Source organism: Babylonia areolata, chromosome 6 (genome assembly GCF_041734735.1).
Source record: "Babylonia areolata isolate BAREFJ2019XMU chromosome 6, ASM4173473v1, whole genome shotgun sequence".
NCBI classification, from domain to species: Eukaryota; Metazoa; Mollusca; class Gastropoda; order Neogastropoda; family Buccinidae; genus Babylonia; species Babylonia areolata.
In genome coordinates, this window is record NC_134881.1 from 32,512,864 (window position 1) to 32,538,422 (window position 25,559).

The 25,559-nt window shown below is 40.0% G+C and overlaps 2 protein-coding genes across 12 annotated transcripts in view; one reads left to right on the top strand and one right to left on the bottom strand.

The window, feature by feature from the left end:
• Positions 1-13,030, bottom strand: part of LOC143282947 (rho GTPase-activating protein 8-like) — a 62,198-nt gene extending 49,168 nt beyond the window's left edge. For 6 of the 9 annotated variants that reach the window (XM_076588859.1, XM_076588855.1, XM_076588864.1 and 3 more), the window contains exon 1: positions 11,880-13,030. In XM_076588859.1, coding sequence (XP_076444974.1) covers positions 11,880-11,925 — 46 coding nt within the window. In that variant the 5' untranslated portion in view covers positions 11,926-13,030. The remainder of the gene's footprint in view (positions 1-11,879) is intronic. The other 3 variants (XM_076588857.1, XM_076588856.1, XM_076588862.1) reach the window with 3 other exon arrangements.
• On the top strand, positions 3,109-24,404 carry LOC143282949 (citramalyl-CoA lyase, mitochondrial-like). 3 transcript variants are annotated; one of them, XM_076588869.1, is made up of 7 exons: positions 3,109-3,220; positions 15,490-15,616; positions 17,599-17,790; positions 19,002-19,197; positions 19,937-20,050; positions 20,672-20,850; positions 23,191-24,404. In XM_076588869.1, exons 2-7 carry the CDS (start codon positions 15,512-15,514, stop codon positions 23,284-23,286), a joined length of 882 nt encoding a protein of 293 aa, XP_076444984.1. In that variant the 5' UTR covers positions 3,109-3,220; positions 15,490-15,511; the 3' UTR covers positions 23,287-24,404. The 3 variants fall into 3 exon arrangements, with proteins under 3 accessions (XP_076444984.1, XP_076444983.1, XP_076444982.1); XM_076588868.1 differs by lacking the exon at positions 3,109-3,220 and adding an exon at positions 14,973-15,364; XM_076588867.1 differs by lacking the exon at positions 3,109-3,220 and having other exon boundaries at positions 14,973-15,616.
• The last annotated feature ends 1,155 nt before the right edge of the window (positions 24,405-25,559 follow it).

A 25,559-nucleotide genomic window follows, 5' to 3' on the forward strand; every position in this document is an offset into this window, starting at 1 on the left:
AATGTTTGTGCATGTACTTGATGCATTTAGGTTTAAGTATAAATTTTGTTGCAATTGCCATGAGCTTCATGCTTGGGAGGTGTGAGCATCAGTCTGCATCATCATCATTATTATTACTATTGTGTAAAGAAGAATACCAGACCTGTACTGAATCTTGGAGTCCCCCCCTTTTTTTTTTGTTTGACATCAAAGTTTGTTTGTTTGGGGGGTTTTTTGGCACATTTCATTGTCCAGACAGTTAATTCTTTTCTTCTTCTTCTTCTTTTTTAAATTTTTTTATTTAATAGCAAATTATACGCATAATTCAAACAACAATACAAAAAAGAGAGACACATAAATAACAAAAAAAATGTTGAAAAACAACAAACATGCACAGACACTTCGCAATTCTGCTAACAGCATAAAGGCTAAACTAATTGCTAGCTTAGTGGAAGATCTATAAGCTTAGCTGCCATGAAACTTTTTTTTTTCTTTTTTTTTTAGCATTTTACAGTATGCAAAAAAAATCAATACAATTAAAAAATAAAACCAAATATAACAAGAACTGTTATTTAAAAAAATATTCCACAGTTTCCATTTTATTCAATATTATTCAGTTTGGTTATTTCTTTTGATTCCAAAAGGAAAGGGTGGCTTAGAAAAACAACAACAAAAAACAACCAATCATCTGTGAATCCAAATCAGTGTACAGTTGCCTTTGAAAAAAGAAAAAAAAGGAATTAAAAAATATGTTCATTTTGCAAAAACAACAACAAAAAACAACCAATCATCTGTGAATCCAAATCAGTGTACAGTTGCCTTTGAAAAAAGAAAAAAAGGAATTAAAAAATATGTTCATTTTGCATACTTCCAATGATTAATTTCTGCAAACATCAATAATAACATCAAAAACTTATAAAGATTCAGATTTTCCCCCCTACCCTACTCTCCAAACTGAGATATTCCAAACTTTTCTGATATATCTACAGTGAGTATTTGTTTCCCAACAGAATTAATATACATTCAAAAATTATCTTTTGACAGAAGTCTAAAACACAAGTTATCTGGTTTTAATTTCTGAGCTATGTTATGTCTCTCAGTTATAATCATTAAAGATAAAATAAAGAAAAAGATATGTAGAGTATTTGTAGTGTGAATAGAGATTAATACACAATATACATGCAAACTATAATATGCAAAACAAACTTCCAGCATGCAAACAGAAAATGAGACACTGATCTAAAAGATGAGAAGAGGTTCATTGTATTCATAAGCAATTATCATGAGATTAAAACATATAATTGATTTATTATAACTGTTCAAAAGTTTGATGTTTTTTGTATGTAAGATTTTTGTACGGACATTTTTCATCCTGTCATTTAGCAGTATGAATCTCTATTTTCTGAAGTATAGGGAATAGATGAGGATTCTTGTATAAAATATATAAAATCAAAATACAAACACATCATCTACACATGCATACAAATAACAGTGATTTCCTCTAAGGCTGAAAAAAAAAAAACCATTGCAGGATCAACAACACAGTTTGCAACACTGTACATAATAATCCTTCTGGTAAAGTGATATATTCAAGACCAAAGTAAACGTTTTGTGAAGAAAATATGGGCCACATTTTATACTAAATTCAACAAATGCACATATTGTAATAAGCAAACAGCAACAACTTGGAACAATTAATCAGATCAAATTTGCATCTAATCATGACCACACAAACAAAACATGTCTCAGACATCCTTTTCTTCATGATTTGTCTCCACACATCCACATCCATTTTCCTCTCCTTTACTTTTGCACAAGAAAACTTTTTTTTTTTTTTTAACCAAAAAAAAAAATCCCAACCCTTTCCTCACAACCTCATTTAATCTTTCACAGTTATCAATCATACTGCGGATTTGAAAATAAATAAATAAAAGCTAGCTATATAAACATAAAGAAACAATTACATCATTATCATTTCAAAAGTATGTTAACAAGAAAAACAATTAAGAAAAACATTACTGAGCATTCGCAGCACGCCAATCATCCTGTGCTCAACAGTACAGTGCCACTGCTTGCGGTGAATAAGACAGTCCAAACAATCCCTACTCCCTAAAGCCTGCTGCACATATGAGAATCTAAACAATCTGTACTCCCTAAAGCACGCTGCCACTGCTTGTGGTGAATAAGACTAAGACAGTCCAAACAATCCCTACTCCCAAAAGCATGGTGCACATATGAGAATCTAAACAATCCCTACTCCCAAAAGCAAGGTGCCACTGCTTGTGGTGAATAAGAGAATCTAAACAATCCATACTCCCTAAAGCATGGTGCACATATGAGAATCCAAACAATCCCTACTCCCGAGAACACGGTAACACTGCTTGTGGTGAATAAGAGAATCCAAACAATCCCTACTCCCTAAAGCACAGTGCACATAAGAGAATCTAAACAATCCCACCTTTCTCCCTAGAGCACAGTGCCACTGCTTGTAGTGAAAAAGAGAATCTAAACAACCCCTACTTTCTCCCTAGAGCACAGTGCCACTGCTTGTAGTGAAAAAGAGAATCTAAATAATCCCACCTTTCTCCCTAGAGCACAGTGCCACTGCTTGTAGTGAAAAAGAGAATCTAAACAACCCCTACTTTCTCCCTAGAGCACAGTGCCACTGCTTGTAGTGAAAAAGAGAATCTAAACAGTCCCTACTTTCTCCCTAGAGCACAGTGCCACTGCTTGTAGTGAAAAAGAGAATCTAAACAACCCCTACTTTCTCCCTAGAGCACAGTGCCACTGCTTGTAGTGAAAAAGAGAATCTAAACAACCCCTACTTTCTCCCTAGAGCACGGTGCCACTGCTTGTAGTGAAAAAGAGAATCTAAACAGTCCCTACTTTCTCCCTAGAGCACAGTGCCACTGCTTGTAATGAAAAAGAGAATCTAAACAGTCCCTACTTTCTCCTTCAAGCATGATGCCATTGCTTGTAGTGAATAACAGAATGTAAACAATCCCTATTTTCTGCCAGGAGCATGAGCACAGTGCCTGCACTTGTAAGCGAGAGGCCGTCTGACGGACAAACGTCGGACAAAACGTAAATTATCCACTGTGGCTGTTTCCCCTCCACTTCACCAGCAGACGCCAGCCTGGCGGAACATGGCTACTGATAAGAAAATCAATGCTGTGCGATGGGCGATGCAATGAATGAAAAGGTTGGAAAACTGATTATGAAGACACCTGCACTGATTCAAGTAAGTTCGCCTGGGGTATTTTGTCGGTGGTGCTGTGATGCAACCAGAGTAATTTCTCAAAACTTGGTTTAATATGTGTGTGATACACATTTTTTCTGTTTACTTCCTGCATTTGTTCTTCTCCTCTGTTATGTTCGACACACATTATAAAGTAATAGTTGATATATATATATATATATATATATACATATATATGTATGTATGTATGTATGTATGTATGTATCTTAGAAACTTTTGTTCATTTAAACAACAATCGAAGTAATACTTAAACAGTATTATGCTGCAGTTCAAGAAACCTTTTTTCATCAATAGCCAAGAAATAGCATATTAACCACAATGCATCTTCTTTTTTTTTAAATAATGCAAATGCACAAAAATGAAACAGTCTCACACGATTCAAGGCACACTCCACTAATACTGACAGTCCTTAGGACATATCAATTTGTCAAATGAATATATGGAACTCCCCCCCCCCCCCCCCCCCCCCCCCCCCGCCCACTACCAACCCCCCACCTCTCTCTCTCTCTCTCTCTGTCTGCAGTATTAAACACATAAGCACTGACTCTATTATGACACAGCACCATTGCTTAGGCATAAACACACACAAATTCTCAAAGTAAAATCATACTATGTCAGTAGATGTTATACATTTCAATAGTGAAAAACCCATACAAAGTGAGTGCATGAATGCATGCATCACTGCATGTTTGCAAACTTTACTGAGGGGTGTGTGTGTGTGTGTGTGTGTGTGTGTGTGTGTGTGTGTGTGTGTGCATGCCCACATTGATACTGTTTGTGTGTGTGCTGTTTGTGTGAATGCTGACTGTCTTTGAGTTAGGGGGAGAGAGTGTGTGCATGTGTTGTGTATTGATTGTGCCATGTTATTGACACTGCTGACTGATACAAAATTCAGGACTTAGGAACAACACAGCCAGACACATACTGCATATATATAGACATGGAAGTGTCAGCTGGCATTTCTATTTTAAAATTTAATTCATTTCATGGACCAGTCTCTTTCCTTCCAACAGCACATTTCGAATATCTGTAAAGTTGCCTATTTGGAACTGTGTAGAATCAGCTCTATCCGCCACTATCTCTCAACCGATGCAACCAAGACACTTGTATGCTCTCTGGTTCTCTCAAGATTGGATTACTGCAACTCTCTTTTGGCCGGCCTTCCCAAATACCTGTTAGACAGACTCCAACGAATTCAGAATAACGCTGCCAGACTCATTTGCAGAGCTTCTAAATTTGACCATGTTTCTCCTCTCCTTCAGTCTCTCCACTGGTTGCCTGTTTCTGATCGAATAGACTATAAGCTATCCACTCTGACCTTTTCTGCAGTCAACGGATCTGGCCCCAAGTATCTTTCTGAACTCATCCATATCTATACCCCGTCTCGCCAGCTCCGTTCTTCCTCTGATACTCGACTTCTCAGGATACCTCACGTCAGAAGTAAGACCTATGGACACAGATCGTTTTCTTTTCAATCGCCAAAGACGTGGAACAAGCTCCCTGATAACCTCCGTCACTCTGATTCCCTCGCATCTTTTAAATCTCGTCTCAAAACTCACCTTTTCCCTCAGCAATAAGTTCAATTGTGGCAGGTCCACAACTACATGCATGTATATGAATGTGTATTGTGTGTGCGTGTGTTTATGTAAGTTTGTGCCTGCCTATGTGTGCGTATTTGTTAGGGTAGCTGTTAGATACACATGTATGTTAAAATGTATGTATGCAGTGTGTGTGTGTGTGTGCGTGCGTGCGTGTGTGCGTGCGCGTACGTGCGTGCGTGCGTGTGTGTGTGTGTGTGGTCACATTTTGGTGTGTGTATGTAACATAGATATAATGTTTTATGTTATCAAAAGCGTTTTTGTAAAGCACCTAGAGCAGATTTCTGGATAGTGTGCTATATAAGTATCCATTATTATTATTATTATTATGTAAATACTACAACCCTCTCTCCAACCCATGTCCCAACAACTCTACACTGAAAATCTAATTGATAAAAAAAAAAGTGCTCCTCTAAATTCAGTTATTCACACACACACACACAAACACAAGCACACAGTAAGCAAACACACACACACATGCACACACACCCACACCCCTGTGCGTGTGTGTGTGTATGTGGTGTGTGTGCGCGCGTGCGTTTGTACGTGTGTGTGTGTGTGTGTGTGTGTGTGTGTGCGTGTGTGTGTGTGTGTGTGTGTGTGTGTAGCACTGCATGCTCAGTATCTATTTTACAGTCAATTCAGTTTCAGTTTCAGTAGCTCAAGGAGGCGTCACTGCGTTCGGACAAATCCATATATGCTACACCACATCTGCCAAGCAGATGCCTGACCAGCAGCGTAACCCAACGCGCTTAGTCAGGCCTTGAGGAAAAAAAAAAAAAAAAAGGTGAATAAATGATAGATAAGCTTACACAAAGAAATAAATAAATAATAACTATATAGTAAAAAAAACAACAACAAAAATTATGATAAATAAGCAAATAGATGTAAAACATGAAGACACACATTCACATATACACCCACACATGCATAACAGATATGCACCGAACATGCAGTTTCAGAGATATGAAAGCACAGTCAAATACATATAAACGTACATGAGCTCCAACACACACACACATACCACACACATTACCCTGCACCTCCTCTACCCCCCTCCTCCACACACTCATTTCTAGTCTACGTATCACAGCTTCCACGGCACACATACACACACACACACAGAGATGAACACTTACTTGTACAAGCACACACACATATGCCCATATCTCCACACACATATATACAAAGATATATATATATATATATATATATATATATATATATATATATACGTTCCAATATCCTGTTGCTCCCACAGTGTAGGCATGCATACGCTCACATACCTCATCCTCTACCCCACCTCCCCCCGCACCCCCACCTCCCCCTCACACACACACACACACACACACACACACACACGCACGCACGTGCACAGAACTCTACTGACACTTGTGTACACTTACACTCTCACGCATGCACAAAAGCACTCAAAAATACAGACCCACACATGCACACAAACACACACATACACACACGCACAGAGGCTGCCACTGATTGGCCGCAAGAGGGATGGGAAAAGATCTCTGATGCCAAGAATGTGGCGTCTAGTGTGTTGCTCAGTCTATTGTATTTGGAAAAGCCCACAGAGACTCTGTTCCGTTTTGAAGAAATTTGCGCAATGTTGGTTTGGAAATGATGCCGATATTTGTTTGATTTGCAAAGCATCGTGCTCTACCTTTCATGTTAGACTTACGGCCGCTCCCTCTCTCTGCTTTTATTTCTTTGAGGCGATTGATGGTGTGATGGCCTTGTACCTGTTCTTTTTGATATTCTTTGACTTTTCCGAGGATTTCTGATTTTCCTAGATGTAGGCCGCTTGTTGGTGTTGCGTTACCATTAAGTCTGTCAGCTCGCTCATTTCCCTTAACACCTGCATGTCCCGGGCAGTATGACCATGTGAGTTTTTTAATCTGAAAGTTGCGCATTGCCTTATGCCACTCTGGGCTTCCCATTCCGTTTTCAATTTTCTGTATGAGGTTCACTGAGTCGGTTAGAATCATGGCATGTTGGTTTCCGGGCGTATGGATGGACGACAGCCACTGGAGGGCATGTGTCACAGCTTCAACTTCCATCGTTAGGCTGGAGGTTGTGACTTTGTAGGCAGCATTCTCTTCCCTAACTGTTTTTCCATTTTGTTTCGCAGTGAATCCCCAACCGGATTGGTCTTTGGTGACTGAGCCATCTGTGTATATGATGATGTCCTCTTCTTTACTGTTTTCTTCTATGAGTAGTTTCACTTCCACATCAGTTTTGCCCTCTGGCCATTCCTGACAATATCTTCCTAGAGTGGATGAAATGGCTGTGTTGAATAGATGGTTGAGGTTTTCGGGGTTTTTCTCCCATTCCTTTGTTTCTTTCAGGTCTTGTAGTCGGCATACTAGCTGGATTGTGTCTTCTGCTTGCCCCATCCATGATCTTCCTCGTCCTAGGCGGCTGCCTTTTGGTTCTTTGACTGCGTCATGCAGTGGGTTTTGAGGGTTTTCTAATGCTTTGAAGTAGGTTTTGACCTGTTCTAACTTGTTTCTGGCCTGCACTGAAGGAAGGTCAAGCAGGTATCGCATGGTTTCTGCGGGCGTGTCTTTTGTTGTTCCGAGGATCAGCCTCATAGCTTCATTTTGAACTCTTTCTAATTTTAGGAGGTTGCTTTGAGACGGTGTTGTTAGCCCAAGTCCGTAGTCGATCACACTGAGGACGAGTGATTGGTATAACAGGAAGAGGTGGCGTTGTTCAATACCTTTGGTTGCCATTGCTTTTAAGACTGAAAGGCCCTTTTTGCATTTGAGAACAGTATTTTCCGTATGTTTTCTGAAGGTCAGCATCCTGTCGAAGTGTATTCCTAGGTAGCGTAGGCATTCAGTTTTCTCGATCTGAATCCCATCGAGTGACACAGAAGGTGGTGATTTGCTCGCGGTTCTGTTGTTGAGGGTGCACAGCAACGTTTGGGCTTTCGCTGGATTGATGGAAGATCCTCTGTCTTTGCACCATTGAGCAATATTGTTTAGTTGTTTCTGGACAGCTTTAGTTCTTTCCTGAGCATCTTTCGAAGTTTTGAAGACCAGGCCATCATCCGCAAGAGTAAGCACCCGAGCTATTCCATTGTTGTTTAAGTCTGCAAGGCCCTTCGTGTAGACATTGTAGAGGACAGGAGAAAGCGGAGACCCTTGTGGCAGTCCCATGGATAGTTTAGAAGGTGCAGACATCCAATCTCCGAGGCGTAGGACGACGGTTCTTTCCTGAAGCGCTGCTGCTATCCATCTTGTCAGTGTCAAACTTACTCCATACCTTAGTAGCAGCTCCATGAGGTGCGCAAACTGGACCTTATTGTACGCATCTTCAAGATCGATTGCTACTGCTAGTGTTTCTTCTTTTCTTTGAAATCCTTCATACACCTCATATGCAAAAGCAGCTGCATTTTCCCATGTGGACTTGCCTGTTCTGTAACCACCTTGATTTGAAGGGAGAATGTGCCTGTGTTCAAGATCCCTTGCAAGTTTCCTGGCTATCATGCGTTCCATGAGCTTTCAGTCAATGCATTTAATTAGTTCTTTCTTTAGATAGGCGCAATAGCCGAGTGGTTAAAGCATAGGACTTTCAATCTGAGGGTCCTGGGTTTGAATCTAGGTAACGGCGCATGGTGGGTAAAGGGTGGAAATTTTTCCAACCTCCCAGGTCAACATATGTGCAGAGAGGGGTCAGAATTGCAGGAACCAGATGGGGTCAGTGATGTAGGAACCAGATGGGGTCAGTGATGTTGGAACCAGATGGGGTCAGTGATGTTGGAACCAGATGGGAAGGAGTCAGTGATGTTGGAACCAGATGGGGTCAGTGATGTTGGAACCAGATGGGGTCAGTGATGTAGGAACCAGAAAGAAAGGGGTCAGTCATGTAAGAACCAGATGGGAAGATGTCAGTGATGTAAGAACCAGATGGGGTCAGTGATGCAGGAATCAGATGGGGTCAGTGATGTAGGAACCAGATAGGGTCAGTGATGCCGGAACCAGATGGGGTCAATGATGTATGAAGCAGATGGGAAGGGACCAGTGATGTAGGAACCAGATGGGGTCAGTGTTGTAGGAACCAGATGGGGTCAGTGATCAGTGATGCAGGAACCAGATGGGAAGGGGTCAGTGATGTGGGAACCAGATGGGGTCAGTGGTGTAGGAACCAGATGGGATTGTGTCAGTGATGTATGAACCAGATGGGGTCAGTGATGTAGAAACCAGATGGGGTCAGTGATGTAGGAACCAGATGGGGTCAGTGATGTAGGAACCAGATGGGAAGGGATCAGTGATGTAGGAACCAGATGGGATGGCGTCAATGATGTAGGAACCAGATGGGGTCACCGGTCAGCGATGCAGGAACCAGATGGGGTCAGTGATGTAGGAACCAGATGCTGAAGGATCAGTGACCTATGAAACAGGTACTAGGTGGGCTTGGGTCAGAAGTGACCTATGAAAGAGATTGGAAGAGGTCAGTGACCTATAAACCAAATGGGAAGGGGCCAGTGACCTATGAACAATAATAATAATAATAATGTACATTTATATAGCGCCCTTTCTCACTAAGAGCTCAGGGCGCTTTACATGACAGAAAAATATTACAAGTAACATAAAACATTCATGACCACTTTCTCAAAAAACTCTCCCCCCACTCACACTCTCCCTTTCCCACTCTACATACATCCACAAAGTGAGCTGACATGGGTGGTGTTGGAGAAAAGGAAGCTGAGAGTACTTATAGATAGGTTTTAAAAAGATGAGTCTTTGGTGATGAGCGAAAAGCAGAAATAGAATCAGATACACAGATATGATAAGGAAGGTTGTTCCAGATGTGAGGAGCAGCAAAGAAGAAAGAATGTTCACCATTGGTTCTTGTATTGACACGAGAAAGTTTCAAAAGTTAACAATCAGAGGAAGAGCAGAGATTTCTTGTGGGAGTGTAAACACTGATAAGGTCAGAAAGATAAGTAGGTCCTGCGGAGTGGAAAGCAGAATAGCAGAGACATGCAAATTTGTATTTAATTCTCGCTTCAATGGGGAGCCAATGTAGAGTGCGGAGGTGAGGAGAAATGTGATCAGTACGTGAGTCAGACGGGCAGCATTGTTTTGGAGTTTCTGAATTCGCTGAAGAATATTATGTGGACAGCCTTTGAGAAGAGAATTACATTAGTCAATTCGTGACAGCAACTGACAGAGAAGACACTCTGGGGAGCGGGGGAGGAATTTATGCAGTCATGTGTTTCCGATTTTGCTTCCTTAAAATCTAAATTAGTTGAACCAGACACACATTTCAAAGTGGAAGGATTAGGATTTTTTTGTCATACATATGATTATGAGTACTTTTTGTCTTAACCATTAAAAAAAAAACCCAATAAGTTTTGACTTTCCAAACCTTTCCTCATTAGCATTTCAGACTGTTCTCCATCATGCCTGAGGTTGAAAGAGAAGTCATACCTCAGATTCATTAAAAAATATATATAAATTTTAAAGTGTCCCTGATTGTACTACTACTAGCAGTAGCACTGTTGTATTCGATTCAGTACAGAATACTGCATCACACACATTTGTATACATGTGTGTGTGTGTGTGCGTGTGTGTTCATACCGGAATTCATATGACCATCACCTTATCTCATCCATTGATTTATTGTGCCCATAGCTATTTACAGCTCATCAATCACATGCCTTATCCTGACATCTTTATCTTACTGCAGTATCATCATTACAGATTTGAGAACATCACTGTGTGTGTGTGTGTGTGTGTGTGTGTGTGTGTGTGTGTGTGTGTATGTGTGTATGTATGTGTACAAACTTTTGTGAGAGTGGACATGTATCTGTGCATGAATAAGACTGAGAGTGTCTACATGCACACATGTAATAATGCATGACCATAATCATATATAAATAAAATATATGCACGTACATTTTCAAAAACAAATACATGTGTGATAACACTACATGGGCATAACCCTATCACCCAGTTTAACATTGATCTATTCCTGGTTGTATTAATGTAATCTTGAATTTTAAACAAAATCTACAGCACTGTTTATAAATCAGACAATTCCAACCATTTGGGTTGAGTAGTCTGACGCTAGTGTAAGTAAAGCGATCAAGAGTCTGACATTAGTTATATAAGTAAAAGTGATCACTAACTTGTACAGTCTCTGCAACCTGACACAAATTTTTACATTGTCAGGCATACATGTACACTTGTACACTATAAACTTTACAGACTGCTAAGTCAGTAAAATAGAGAGACATGGAACAGGTGGAATGCATGTGACTGTGAGGAAAAGAGCAAGTCAAATCTGTGCACCCTGACCCAGAGTACAGTCAGATCAATCAAAATGAAGTAAACACTGCTTGCAATGCTAACCCTTGCCCCGCCCTTATCAAACTCCTAAGGTCTCATGCAGTGATTCATAATGCCTCAAGCTACATAGTACATCTACAGATACATAATCTTTACACAGATAAATATCAAAGTACTTCTGTACATGCAATTTCTCTCAAACTACCTTATCAAAAATTTATTTAACTGTTTGCTAATCTGTTTCAAGTCTCTTCTTATTTGTTTTGTTGCATGCTTTATATCTCTCATAGATATAATAGTGATGAGTGATATAGGATCGATGACTAAACAGAGAATGCTTTAAGTTATTGTGATTAAGTAATAAAAATGGGACACAATCAGAACTCAGTCACCGACAACATCATAATGATAATGCCTTTCACTTTTTCACCTCATTAGTCTTATAAAACGTATTTTATTGAAATTGTAAGAATAAGCTTTGAAGTTGAAAGCAGTCATGGCTGGACATTATAAAAACAACAACAACAACAAAACAACATGTACTCATGAAGGAAAGAAGCCTATAATAGACATCAGTCATAACTTTCAGTAACAGGGAACAACATACCACAGATGATGTAAAGTAACTTTAAGTATTCATAACAAGTCAACAGTAAAGACAAACAGAAGTTTTTTTTTCCCTCCCCCCTGAAATCAGCACATATATGCATCAAGACTATTGATTACCTGAGGCCCCTGACTGTGTGGCTGCACCATCTGCTGCCTCTGCCATTATCCTCAGTATTGTTACTGTGAAGACTGGTGGCCTCTAGATAATCTCTCCACAGTGTGATAGACACTTCACAAAACACACCGGTCACCCTTTTCTCCAACCACTCTACAAGTATATTTTTCTTTATCAACTGTCAGATGCTCACACTTTTATCATTCAGAAATTGTACACATATTGTTACTTCATTTCTCTCTAAAAATTCACTTTTTCAAGTTTTATAGGGATAAAATTTTGAAAGATGAAAAAATTCTGATTTCAGTAATTACAACATAAAACCACACCAGGACAACTGACTTCATTAAATCAGTTTTAGTATGTATATGGTAATTACTTGTTTTGGTTTCTGAACTTTTAAATCAAATCCAAACCTTAACACCTTTGATGCCACAGCTCTGAGTAAAACCTTAAACCATTATACTATCAAATGTATTTAGAGAGCAAACCCTCAGTCACACATATGATGAAAGTTGCTGATGCAGCTGCACCCCATTCAGTTTTGGAAACTCTGAAACTCTTTTACATGCATTTTTAGTCAGTTGTTATTGACTGTAGTTTCGATGGTGGTTATCTGAAGACAAAATGCATCAGTTTCGAGACACTATCTAAAGTTAGTTTCACACGTTAGTTTAGTATTTTGATGTTAAGTCTGCAAGTATGACACGACCCACAACAACCGAACAAGCCGTGGTCAAGGTATTGTTTACTGAAAACTGCTAAGTTTTGCCAAGTCAAGTTCGTGCACAATCGATAGCCGATTGATGGGAATCGCACACGCAGTTAATCATGCAAAGCACAAGGAAGGGTAAAGGCAATCATGCGAATAAAATCTGATGTTATCACATGACACGACAGCGATCACAATAAAAACACAACAGAAGATGAGAATGCAGACTAACAACACAAGTGTAGAGCTACACCACCCCTTCCTTTCCTTCAGACGTCAACACCGGAAGTCTTTCGCGTAGGTGACGACTTTCTCTCAGCGGCTGGAAATTCCAGTCTTTCAGTCAGTCAAACAGCCGAGCGATTCAAACGTCTCGTGGTCAAATTTCAGCAACGATTATGTTCCAGGTGAAAGACGAAGTAACGAAGATTAGTCACACAGGTAAGGATTTAGCAGAGGACAGCCGTGTACCAATCACTCCTTGGACACAAGAGAGTGCCCGGGAAAATTAAAAAAACATTTAAATTCAAGGGAAGTAATTTCTGAAATCGACAACATTTTTGGTCACTTCCCTGAAATGAAATGTAAGCTTGTACGTTTCTCTGAATATGAGTGGGATTTCTTTCTTCTTAACAACAAAACAAAACTGTCCATGTTAAAAAAAATCAGCAACTTAAAAACCCAACGTTAGAGATTGAGAAACAAACTGAATCTTCATATATGAAGTCAAACTTACTTTTCCCGCATCATCACTGATAAGATACTTTAGAACCTGAAATCAGTATTATATTATGTCAGTTCCTTCTGTGTTTCTTTCAAATGCATTTCAATACTTAACAGCGCGGCGGCTGTTTAAAATAAAATTTGCGCCAATCCCCACGAAGTTAGTGGGATATACAATGACCCATATTTGGTGATCAATTTTACCTCGGTCCCTATATGTATAATTAATCAAATCCCTGACCTGACATGATCTTGCCAATACTTCGGGGGCAAGGAGATAAATGAGAACGTAAAATAACAAATAAAAATAAATCTTAAAGTACTAGTTAATTGCTCCTTATTGTATTTTTTCCTTTTATGTTGATGGAAAATACGTCACTGAGTACAATAGTAAGGAGGGAGGGAGAGAGAGAGAAAAACAACAACAACAACAACACACACACACACACACACACACACAGAAAAAAACAAACAAAAAAACCAACAACAACATTACCTTGCACAGTCGATCTGGCGTAAACGTTTGATTTGCCTCAGTTTCTCATTGAAAAGGTGAAATGAATTAGAACATTATATTCAAGTTTCTTTGCTCTGTCCAAGCTGCATGAAAATCAAGTTCTGAACCATGCAGTTTCCCGCGGCAGGGAACGTCATGCGGACATCTTTTTTTTTCCGTTACAGAACCGTTTTTGTTGTTGTTGTTGTTGTTGTTGTTTGTTTGTTTTTCTTTTTTGTTTTTTTTCCCTGACACGCCTGTTAATGTAGAACATGCAGTCATATGATAATTTAGATAGACCTCAATACAGTATTTGTTTTATCAGCGTCCGCCGGGCTTCTATTTAGTCCGGCAATGACAAATTTGGTTCACTAGGTCAGTGCGTGTATCTTTTAAGATATTGATTGTTTCTTTTAATCTTATTGAAGACGGTCGCGCCGGCCTGGCTTCTGACCTTTCAGGTCAAGTTGGGTCTTTCACTAATCCTATCACCTAAAAGTGTTACGTGCTACAACTGAATGTTGTAATTTGAAGTTTTTATAGCCAATGACGAGACAGTACTGTTCTTAGCAAGTCACGTGACTGAACACACACACACACACACACACACACACACACACACACTGACATACCCGAAAATCCTGAAAACACCGCAATGAGGAGTTGGTGCCTGACCAATGATTTCAGTGGTCAGGCCTTGAGAACCTACACAAATCAACAGAAAAACTAGAAACGTTAAATTGAATTAAATGAAACAAAGAAACCAAATTAACAAATAAAAACGGAGAGTATACTTACAGATAAATATATATATGTAAAATGGTGATTTAAAACACACACACACACACACACACACACACACACACACACACACACACACACACACATATATATATATATATATATTGTATATATATATATATATATATATATATACTAGTATATTGGTATATATATGTGTATGTATGTATACCAAGACAGGAGGCATACTGGATAAGGCAGGAGACACGGGAAAATGAAAAGAGGGCGGCGGTATGTTGGGTGTGGATGTGCGGTGGGGAGGAGGGGAGGGTTATCTGATTAAACATTGAACTTCGTTTGTCCTCTCCACTGGGAGAGTGAGCCAACGCCCTTCGCCAGGCTCACCTGCTATTGCCATTACAGAGGCGCCGTGTGCGCCTGTGTGTGCGTGCGCGCGCGCCCTCGCATGTACTTTATTTTGCAGCTGGGGTGCACGATTTAGTTGTATTATTTATAGACGTAGAGATCAGTTTAGATGCATTCAGTTTCACTCTTTAAGTTTTGTTTTCCTGTGTTCATTCAAGGGTAGATCACTCAACAAATTAATTGCGTTCTGGTTTGATCAAGAGCAAAGCACTCCAATCGCACACGTGTGTTCCAGTTCCAGCTGAGATAAGGGCATTGAAGTCAAATTATATTCGCTTATTTTTCGCTGTTTATTTCCTTATTCACAGTGTTGTGGTTATCTGAATGATAGTGACAGTCAGGCAGATATGAACATCATCACAAAATCCGCAGTTGCACGCGAAATGTTGGTAAGAAATCCCATCCCAAACTTCTGTCGTCTGCTTTTGCGAGATGGTTCATCACCAAAATCGGTCGTGTCAACCTCTGCGAAGCGGGCATACAGCTCAGTGATATATTTGGATGTGGTTCGCAGGTATGTTCCCAGGCGTACCCTCATGTACGTTCCAGGACATGACCTAAAGAAACTGAGAAAGGTGCCACATTTGGGTGTTGACTGCGCTGTCTTGGAATGTGAAGATGGAGTGGCGCTTGACAAGAAGGTAGGTAAAGTGAAAGTCAGTCTGGAAGAGGGATCGAGGGGTGTAACAAAAGTTTGATATTATGCAGAAGTTTAGATTGCCCATAACAGTGTCAGTTTTTGTCTGAGATGAGAGAGGGCAAATATTTTCCTGGGGGTGGGTTTTTCGGCCCGTGGCCGGCTCCTACCCAGAGTTGAGTGTGCTGTGGGCTTAAATGGGGAGACTGGGACCACACAGTCGAGTTTCATCCACTTCAAGGATGCGTCTTTGGGTGTGTTGCTCTAATTACCTGACCAACACTGCAAGTGTCTGTATCTCTAGGGCCTGGTTAACGCCGGGATATCATTATGACAGGAAGCGTTTAGAGTACAGCCTTGTCACGCAGTCCCAAACCAAAATGGACCTCCATAGCAACATCGTCATCGTCATCGTCCTCTTCCTTCATCATCATCAATATAAACAAAACAGCCTCTAAGTCTCTGGCCTTTCATGCCCTGCTCTCATGGTGACCTCAGTTTTGAAGCTCCTCCACTTCTGTGCTTGGGGTGAGTCCTGTCAATGTCTTCAGTGTTGGCAGATTCATGGGGGGATGTTGTTGGAGGGATGTGGTGGCGGTCTCCACTCTGGGAGGGACGTTCACTCAGTCTGGCTCCATGACAAGCCATTATTGTCGTTAGTAGGGAGCTTAGTAGGTGGTGTCCTAAGTACGTTGAATCAGAACAGGCACCACTGAACACCACCGAAGTGACTCAGCAGCAGTGCAGGGTCTCCTCTGGTGTGTGGCCTCAAGCAACAAAAATCCATGAAAAATCAATGCAAAATATCATAATTAACACACACACACACACACACACACACACACACACACACACACACACCATGTACGGTACTTCAGAGCCTTGAGAGACAGGTACACACACACACACACACACACACACACACACACACACACACACACACACAAAACATGTATGGTACTTCAGAGTCTTGAGAGACAGGTCTAAAATGATGATATAAAAAAATTTTATTACCAGTTCAAAGTCAAGATAGGTGCAATAGCCGAGTGATTAAAGTATTGGTTTTTCTATCTGAAGTTCCCAGGTTTGAATCTCGGTAACAGCACCTGGTGGGATTAGGATAGAGATTTTTCCGATCTCCCAGGTCAACATATTTGCAGACCTGCTTGTGCCTGAACCCCCTTTGTGTGTATATGCATGTAGAAGATCAAATATGCATGTTAAAGATCCTGTAATCCATGTCAGTGTTTGATGTGTTATTGAAACAAGAACATACCCAGCATGCCCAGCATGCACATCACTGAAAACTAAGTATGGCTGTCTACATGGTAGGGTAAATAAACAAACCTGTCATACATATAAAATGTTACATATCTGCCTGATTGTGTATGTGTGCGTGCCTGCAGTCTGATTGGATGACACAGGAAATGAATGATGAGCGCCTGACGGCAGCTGTTAGTCGGGCTCTACCCAGGTAGGCAGCCTGTTGTGCAAATGACCCTTTGTTTGCAAAGCGCTTAGAGCTTGGTCTCTGACCAAGGATAGGCACTACATAAGTATCCATATCATTCATTATCATATCATGCATATCATCTCATAGTTGTACATCATATTTACACTGCATATACTTCCAAATTTGACCAGGGTAGAAATAGTTGAGATTTAGTTATAATGATAAAGTGTTAAATACAGCTTATACTGTTATAGTGAAAAAAGTTATCAGAGATCCAATGATCCAATTTTGTTGAGATAATTTAGTGTGATTAGAATGTCACAATATGTTGAAAATATTTTGAATATAATACATTTTTATTTTTGAGACAATAAATAATATGTGTAAGCCATGCTGCTGACTTTTGCGCTGCATATGTCTGTGTTTAAAATTTGGGTTGACTTTCTGGTAGTTGGACCAACAGAGACAGATCAGGCAGATGTATAATAAATGATTTAATGGACATTTTGATAAACATATTTTACTACTGACAGGCAGAAGCCCGTGAAAACATCCGCATGGTGCTTGATGAGCTGCGTGATGTGAAAGGAGTGGACATTGCTGTGCGGGTCAACTCGGTCAGCAGTGGACTTGTGGATGAAGACCTAAAGGCCATTATGTCTGCCCAGTATCGTCCAAAAACTATTTTGCTTCCCAAAGTTGATACTGTCGATGAACTTGTGCTGGTAGGTGTACCGCAAGTCAGAAACTAATGGTAGCAGTAATGGCAGTGATGGTTGCCATTGTATGTGATTGTAAGAAAGACCACATATTTTTGTGTATGTGTGTTTATGTGTGTCAACAATTTAAATAATTGACAGGGCAAGTTTGTGTGACCGAGAGAGATGTAGAGAGAGAGGAGAGAGAGTGTGGTTTATATGTGTTTGTGAATGTTTGTGTGTTTGTATAATGTTTGTGTGTTTCCAACTGTTTATGTGTGTGTGGTTCTAGAATAGCATATTTGTAGCTCAAGACAAATCTATGTATCACATTTTTAATTTAGTATAAAAAAAAAAGAGTGACCAGTGTTTTTGTGTGATTTGTGTACAGTTTGAATGGGAATACAGGCATGAGATAACCTCCAAATGTCAATGCTATAGAAACTCAGCGATTGCTTTAATAAATCATGTGTATAGAAATTGTATATTATATCTACTTTGCACAGATAATGTGCATGAAAAAGGTATCTTTATCTGCTTCCCATTCATATCCAAATTATCTTCAGTCTGACAGGTGCAATACCCGAATGGTTAAAGTGTTGGACTTTCAGTCTGAGAGTCCCAGGTTCGAATCATGGTAACGGCACCTGGTGGGTAAAGGGTGGAGATTTTTCCAATCTCACAGGTCAACATATGTGCAGACCTGCTAGTGCCTAACCCCCTTTGTGTGTATAAGCAAGCAGAAGTTCAGATACGCATGTTTAAGATCCTATTATCCATGTCAGCGTTTGGTGGGTTATGGAAACAAGAACATTCCCAGCATGCATATCCCTGAAAATGGAGTGTGGCTGCCTACATGGCAGGGTAAAAACGTTCATACATTTCACAGCCCACTTGTGTACATATGAGTGAATGTGGGAATTGCAGCCCACGAACAATGAAGAAAATGAAGATCTTCAGTCTGTTTAGTGCACTGGTAAACAGCAACACACAACAAATGAATAATATTTAACAAGTGAAGTACATATGTATTTGATAATGTATTATGATTGGTTATCAAATCTTTGAGAATCTTTTCATTCACAAAAAAATGAATAATGCAGTGCAGAATTAAAGTTGAAAGACTGGTTAGTGGTTTCCTGTCCAGTGATATTGTCTGTTGGTTGCCTGTGCAGTAACAACCTTTATAGTTTATTGTTGCTATTCATATGACAACATTGTCCTCCATATTTCTTCAGTTCACAGATCGGTTTCGCACAGCAGTGGGCAGTCATACAGCTGGCTACTGTCCCCACCTCATCACCTACGTGGAAAGTGCAGAAGGGTTGATGAACATGAAGGATGTTCTCAGACGAGCTGACGGTTTCTCCAAAGAGGGAACCTATCATCTGGATGGCGTGGTGTTTGGTTCAGATGATTTCTGTGCAGATATTGGTTTGTACTGATCAATGACTTTTTTAATTTTTATGATTTGATATTATTCCTTGAATGGTTTATTCAAAACTAGTTTTGAGAAACCATTCCTTTGCATTATTGTACAAAAGTTTTAGCATGTGATAACACCAGGCTTTATGTATATATGAATATCATATGAAGCAAAGATACACCAAAAAAGATGAACATTTCTCAGCTGAATGTCATTCAAGAAATGGAAGTCATAGTGTTACAGCTTTGATGACCTAATGTGATGGTATTGGCATGTCTGCTTTGTTCACTGATGATAAAGTATCATCAAATCAGTTCTTCATCACTATGTTCAGAACCTTCTTCTTCTTCTTCTGCATTTGTGGGCTGCAACTCCCACATTCACTTGTATGTACATGGGTGGGCTTTTACGCATATGACTGTTTTTACCCACCTATGTAGGCCGCCATACTCTGTTTTAAGGGGTGTGCATGCTGAATATGTTCTTATTTCCATAAACCACTGAACACTGACATGGATTACAGGATCTTTAATGTGCATATTTGATCTTCTGCTTGCTTATACACACGAATGGGGTTCAAGCACAAGCAAGTCTGCACATATGTTGACCTGGGAGATTGGAAAAATCTCCGCGCTTTACCCACCAGGCGCTGTTAACAAGATATTCAGAATAATATTCACTGCTTTCAGCTCGAATGACGTGTGAGATGATTTATATTGAAGTCATTTGTGCTATTTTTGTCCTCAGGAGCAATGAGAACAGTGGACGCATCAGAGCTGACATATGCTCGCCAAAAGATAGTTATGGTTGCAAGAGCCTATAGAATTCAAGCCATCGATATGGTCTACATTGATTATAAAGGTACTGTGTTAGGAGGATACTTTTTGTTTGTTTGTGTTACTTCACAGAGCACAATGACAAAACGTTATCGGTGAACAGGACAACTTTCTTACTTTATAGTGAATTTTAGTAACACTGTTTTTTGGCTTCAAAGTCTCCATTGGACATAAAGATATCAATGTTACCAGGTCAATTTTTTTGTTACTTTGTGTTCTGCATTGACTATAAAGGTAATATTTCAGCAGAACAAGTTAATCTCTTCAGTCTACTTTGACTGTGAAAGTAACAGTATTAGCTAGACAAATGCGTTACTTCACAGTCTACATTGACTACATTAGTATTGATATCAGCATGGTATCTTCTTGTTCAACACTATGATGAGTTGTTATGTTCTGCCATTTTTTGTTGTTGGTTTGTTTGAACATACTCCACATAGTTTTCTGGTCAGCTCTTTTTCCTTTTTTTAAATTTATTCATCTTCTTTTAGACATCTTCAAAGAAAAAGATATTTAAAGTTATAATTTAATTCTTTCTTTTTTTTCAAACAGAATTTCTTGTGAAAAGAAATCTTTTTTGCTTTTCCATTCTTTCGGTTCTCTGGGATTATGAGCTTCCTTCATTTTTCATTCATATTACTGGCAGACCCTGAGGGCCTGAGGGTACAGTCAGAACAAGGAGCACGCAAAGGTTACACAGGAAAACAAGTCATCCATCCCAGCCAGGTGTCTATTGTCAATGAGGCCTTCACCCCAAGTCCAGAGCGAGTGGAGTGGGCCACAAAACTCATTGAATCCTTTGAGCATCACCAGAAGAGTGGACAGGCAAGATATGTCTTTGAAAATGTTATGCTTATTGCATATAAAGAGAATGTGTTTTTTCAAACAGTGGTGATATTCAGATTGAGGCTGTCATGTTCAACAGCATATACAGGATCAATCTACCAAGCAGTTAAATAAAAGTTTCAGTTTCAAACTGCAGGCATAATCTGTTTGTTCTTGTTCCTGTCATTCTGTAAAATACAACAGTCTCTTAATCACATTCTAAAACTTAAAAAAAAAGTTGCATGAAGAATATTTTGACTTAACCGTGACCCACTAGTGCAGACTCCAGCAGGGGTCTGATTCCTGTCCTGTGCAAACTACTACCCGCCTATGCGGAGAAAACGAAAGTAGCTGTGGCTGATAACTTCCCGAAGTAGGTTACCTCCCCTGTGTATCCCTGACTAGCGCCTTCTTTCATCCCCACTCCCTCATCAAGAGGGCCTTAGGACTGTCACCATTGGGATGGATCCCAAAGGCTAGTTAGGCCCCAAGGCTACAGCACTAAGTCCCAGTGCAATTTGACTTCTAGTTTGAGAGACATAGTCCTACATGAAAGACTAAGCTGCAGATGGTTTCCCTTTGCAGTTAAGAAACCACTGATAATACAGCTCTCACTTTGCTGTTGGCCATACTGTAAACGTATGTCAGATCATTGATTTCATGTAACTGGACAGTACAACACATCAAAAGCCACTTTTCTCCCTGCCCCCACCCGGATCCATCCCAGACTTAGTGGTGCTGCTCACCACACAGCCAGAGGCCTGTCGTAAAAATCTGGTCCCCTTTCTCACTAAAGAACCTTCAGCAAAAATTTTCCCCATGTAAACCCTCTTCCATTAGGAATTCCACAACAGAATGAGACTCAATGACCTGGAGGCACAGGAAGTGCACTCCCACAGCCTCATCCAACCCAGCCATTGACTGCCGACAACTTTCTGCAGGTTGCTCCAACATGCCACACTCAGGTAGAGAAGCCACCAAGCCTTCTGTGTGCCCCTTCGTGATGGTACCTACCTGGGCAATTACACAGTCTTGTCCCAGAGACACCAGGGACCTCAAGTCTCTTGTTGCCAAATGTCCGCCATTCTATGCATAGGCAACATGCCAGTGCTTTTTTTTTGGCAGCGACAAAAAAGTGGCGGGGGGAGCGCCCATCGCCTGTCAGCTCGCATGAAGGAGCTCTACAGATCTGGCTGTCATGCCTAAGGCAAGCCCAACATGGTGGGCTACCTCTGTCTCATGCCACAGTTTCCTTCAAACACATATATCACTTCCACTATTAGCCCACAATCGATGTTGAGTCATCAGATCAAGCCACATGTGCACCTCCTTGCATTGATGCTCAACCACGCTGAAGTGAGAACCCTACAGGGTACGTGTTTCCTTCCCTTCCTTTGATTGGAAGGGCTCTCAATAAAGTGTGGATTCAACACACTGACCCGATTCTCTTTGCACTACATTTATCAGCCCAGCTGTGGTCCACAGACCTCTCCTACAATACAGCTGTGGGCCTCAGTCTTCTTTGCCCGCACCAGTATCCTTAGGTGACACAGTACACCCTATCTCTGAGCCCCATCACCCCTGGCGAGCGGTGTCGCCAGTTCACCCACTCAAACTCTGACCCCATAGTGCATGCCTCCTCAGCCAGAGCTCACGAAGTCAGAGCATGGTCCTCTTCCCTTGCCTTTGCCCACTCAGCATGACTACAAGACTGCTTGCTGGAAAAACCCTGCTACCTCCATTGAATTCAACTTCAGGGACGACTATTGCTTTAGGGATGATGGCTCAAGAGGCATTGCCTCTGCAGTGGTCACACAACAGGCCATCACAGCACACTGACAATAGAACTGATGAGCCCGCAACCTTGTCATGCCATTCTGCACTAGTGGGTCGCGGTTAAGTTTGTGTAATTAAAAGGAAATTTTCTTTCTAAAATTACATTTAAGTAACATACTTACCGTGACCCACACTTAAGACCCTCCCATTATTCCCTGCTTTCTGTTCTCCATGCACGCTGCGCTTGTTGCGGCGAATTGCCGTAAAAAGAGGGTGCTAGTCAGGGATACACAGGAGAGGTAACCTACTTTGGGAGGTTATCGGCCATAGCTACTTTCATTTTCTCCGCATAGGCGGGTAGTAGTTTGCACAGGACAGGAATCAGACCCCTGCCAGAGTCTGCACTAGTGGGTCACGGTAAGTATGTTACTTAAATGTAATTTTAGGAAGAATATTTCCTTTTGCACACAATGATTTATTTTCAATGAACTAGAGTATCAGAGTTAAAGTTTATTGTATTTTGAAAATATTGCTGGCACTGAATTTTGCATTTTTGTCTTTCAGGGAGCATTTACATTCCGTGGTCACATGATTGACAAACCTCTACTGCTCCAGGCAAGGAATGTGATACAGACTGTGGAGAATGTGAAAAAGGAGTGATTTCATCAAGATGATAACTGTCACACCAACATTGAACAGAAAACCTATATTTTGAGCCCACAGGACACAGTTTCTGGTTTATTCATTTGAACCCTGCAAGTTTGATGCTGAAGATTCCCAGGTTGTGACTTGTTTGTTCACCAGCTGATAACAAGCACTCATTTTCTGCCTGTCAAAATACCAGTTGCTGAAAATTGCTTGCTCAAAGTAAGGTGAAGATGTCACACTTATGAACACTTAATTGGTTCTCACTAATGTTAACCAAATGAGAGGCAAGATGATCCAGCTCTACCAAGTGTATAAATCTCTGTTTTACGGAGCCCATAAACTTTTGTTTAACAAAAGTCTACTGTTTATGTGGAACAATCAAGACAGGTTTTTATGCACATATATATTACAGGATTTTTTTTTCATTCCTCTGCAAAAATATCTTTAATCATTAACCAAGCAACCTTATACAGAATCAATAAAGGTGAGCATGCCATGTGCATAGCTGCATTTAGATTTCTGTTTGAAAAGTGGAAGCTTCCAATTAGCTACCAAAAAAATCTTGAACAACAAATAATTCATTTTCAGTGTGTATAAGTATCAACATCGAGTCTTGGTATTGTAACAAAGAAAGAAAGCCCGGTGAATGGAGTTGACAGTGTAATGTTGTAATTACATTCATTATTTCTGATTATTTGTAGCCAGATAGGTTATACATTTTACTCAAGATTCATTACTCAGAATATATCACAAGTGTAATGCGGTCCAAAGAAATTGCCATCATGCATGCATAATCATTATAACTTTAAAATTGCTATGGCGAAGATTCATTATTCAGAATATATCACAAGTTTAATGTGGTTCAGTGAAATTGCCATCATGCTTGCATAATTATTATACCTTTGAAATTGCTATGGCTATATAGTCCTGTTTCCTTCACATTCATTTCACAAGATTATCTCTTTCATGTTAAATATTATTGTTATTGAAGGATCAATATTGCGTAAAATGTTTTGCAAAATTGATTGTGTTTAAACAAGGAATACAATGGTTGTTTACTTCAGCTAAGTCAGTGTATGACTAAACATGAGACAGATCTTGCATTTGCGAAATAAAAGGCTGAACAGATACACTTGGGAGTGTGCACTCATGCATGTGAATTTAGTTTCCAGTCTCTTTTTTTCTTTTTTTTTCTTTTTGCTGTAATACTGCTTTTGAAATGAATGATAGTCTCTTATTTTGCTAACTAAGAAGAAACAAACAAACAAACAACAAACAAACACACAAAACGAACCAAAAAAAATTGATAATGATAATACTGAGGATTTACACAGTGTGCCACCTCACACACACTGAAAGGTCTATGTGCTGTACAACAACAAGCATGAAAGCAAAAGGGTATGAGAGAAAGAAAAAAAGAAGAGAAAAATTGAAACACTATAATCTCAACCACCAACTCCTTGATCCCAAATTCACACACAACAAAACACATGTACACACATGTGCATGCTGATGCCAACCCACATACAAAACAAACCAAACCACTAAGCATGATGAATGCAAGTAACAGACTGAGAACAGGAGCGAAGTTTTGACAAGATGGGTTTTGCTTTTAGTTGTCTTTGGAAAGCAGAGAACTTGATCAGTGTCACCAGGACACGAGAACTGCAGGAATGAGATCCAGTTCCTGTTGTATTTAACTTGTGTAGCATTTCATACCCAGATGGTGGAGTGATTAACTCTTAATTAAAAAAAATTATACATTAGTAAACCATGTACAGTTTCCATATAATGATTATAACAAAAAATAAAATAAACAGTTGAGAGTTTTGTCTTGTTGAACAAAGGTACCATCTCCTCTAGTGTTCACCATTGGTTATTCCTGGACTTAGCCCCCCTCACCCCGGCCCCTCCATTTTTTTTCAATTTTTATTGGGGGAGGGGACTATATCACCACCAATATTTTTTTCTCTTCTTCCTTGGCATGGACTGGGTTCTGACAAATGTGTTTTGTCCAGTGGTGGAGTCTGCTGAGCTAAACGGATATGAAACGAATGTTGTTTTTTTCTTTTCTTCTCTCTTTCTTTTGTTATTATTATTATTATTTTTTTTTTAATTTTATAATTTTCATTTATTTACTAATTTAGATGTGAAATTTCTAGCCTTTATGTTATTTTTCTTCTTTCACTTGACGACCAAGATCAGTATGTTGATGAAAATTGTCGTTTTGTGGGAGGTTACTATTGGGCGCATTTGACTGGGCTGCCGAGGGATGTTCTAGTTGA

Bases quoted from the DNA above. Each gene is read 5' to 3' on its own strand.
- LOC143282949 (XM_076588867.1), top strand. From the start codon at position 15,323: ATGAACATCATCACAAAATCCGCAGTTGCACGCGAAATGTTGGTAAGA. The intron at 15,617-17,598 runs GTAGGTAAAGTG...TACTACTGACAG, and splicing joins GAGTGGCGCTTGACAAGAAG to GCAGAAGCCCGTGAAAACAT. The intron at 17,791-19,001 runs GTAGGTGTACCG...ATATTTCTTCAG, and splicing joins CTGTCGATGAACTTGTGCTG to TTCACAGATCGGTTTCGCAC.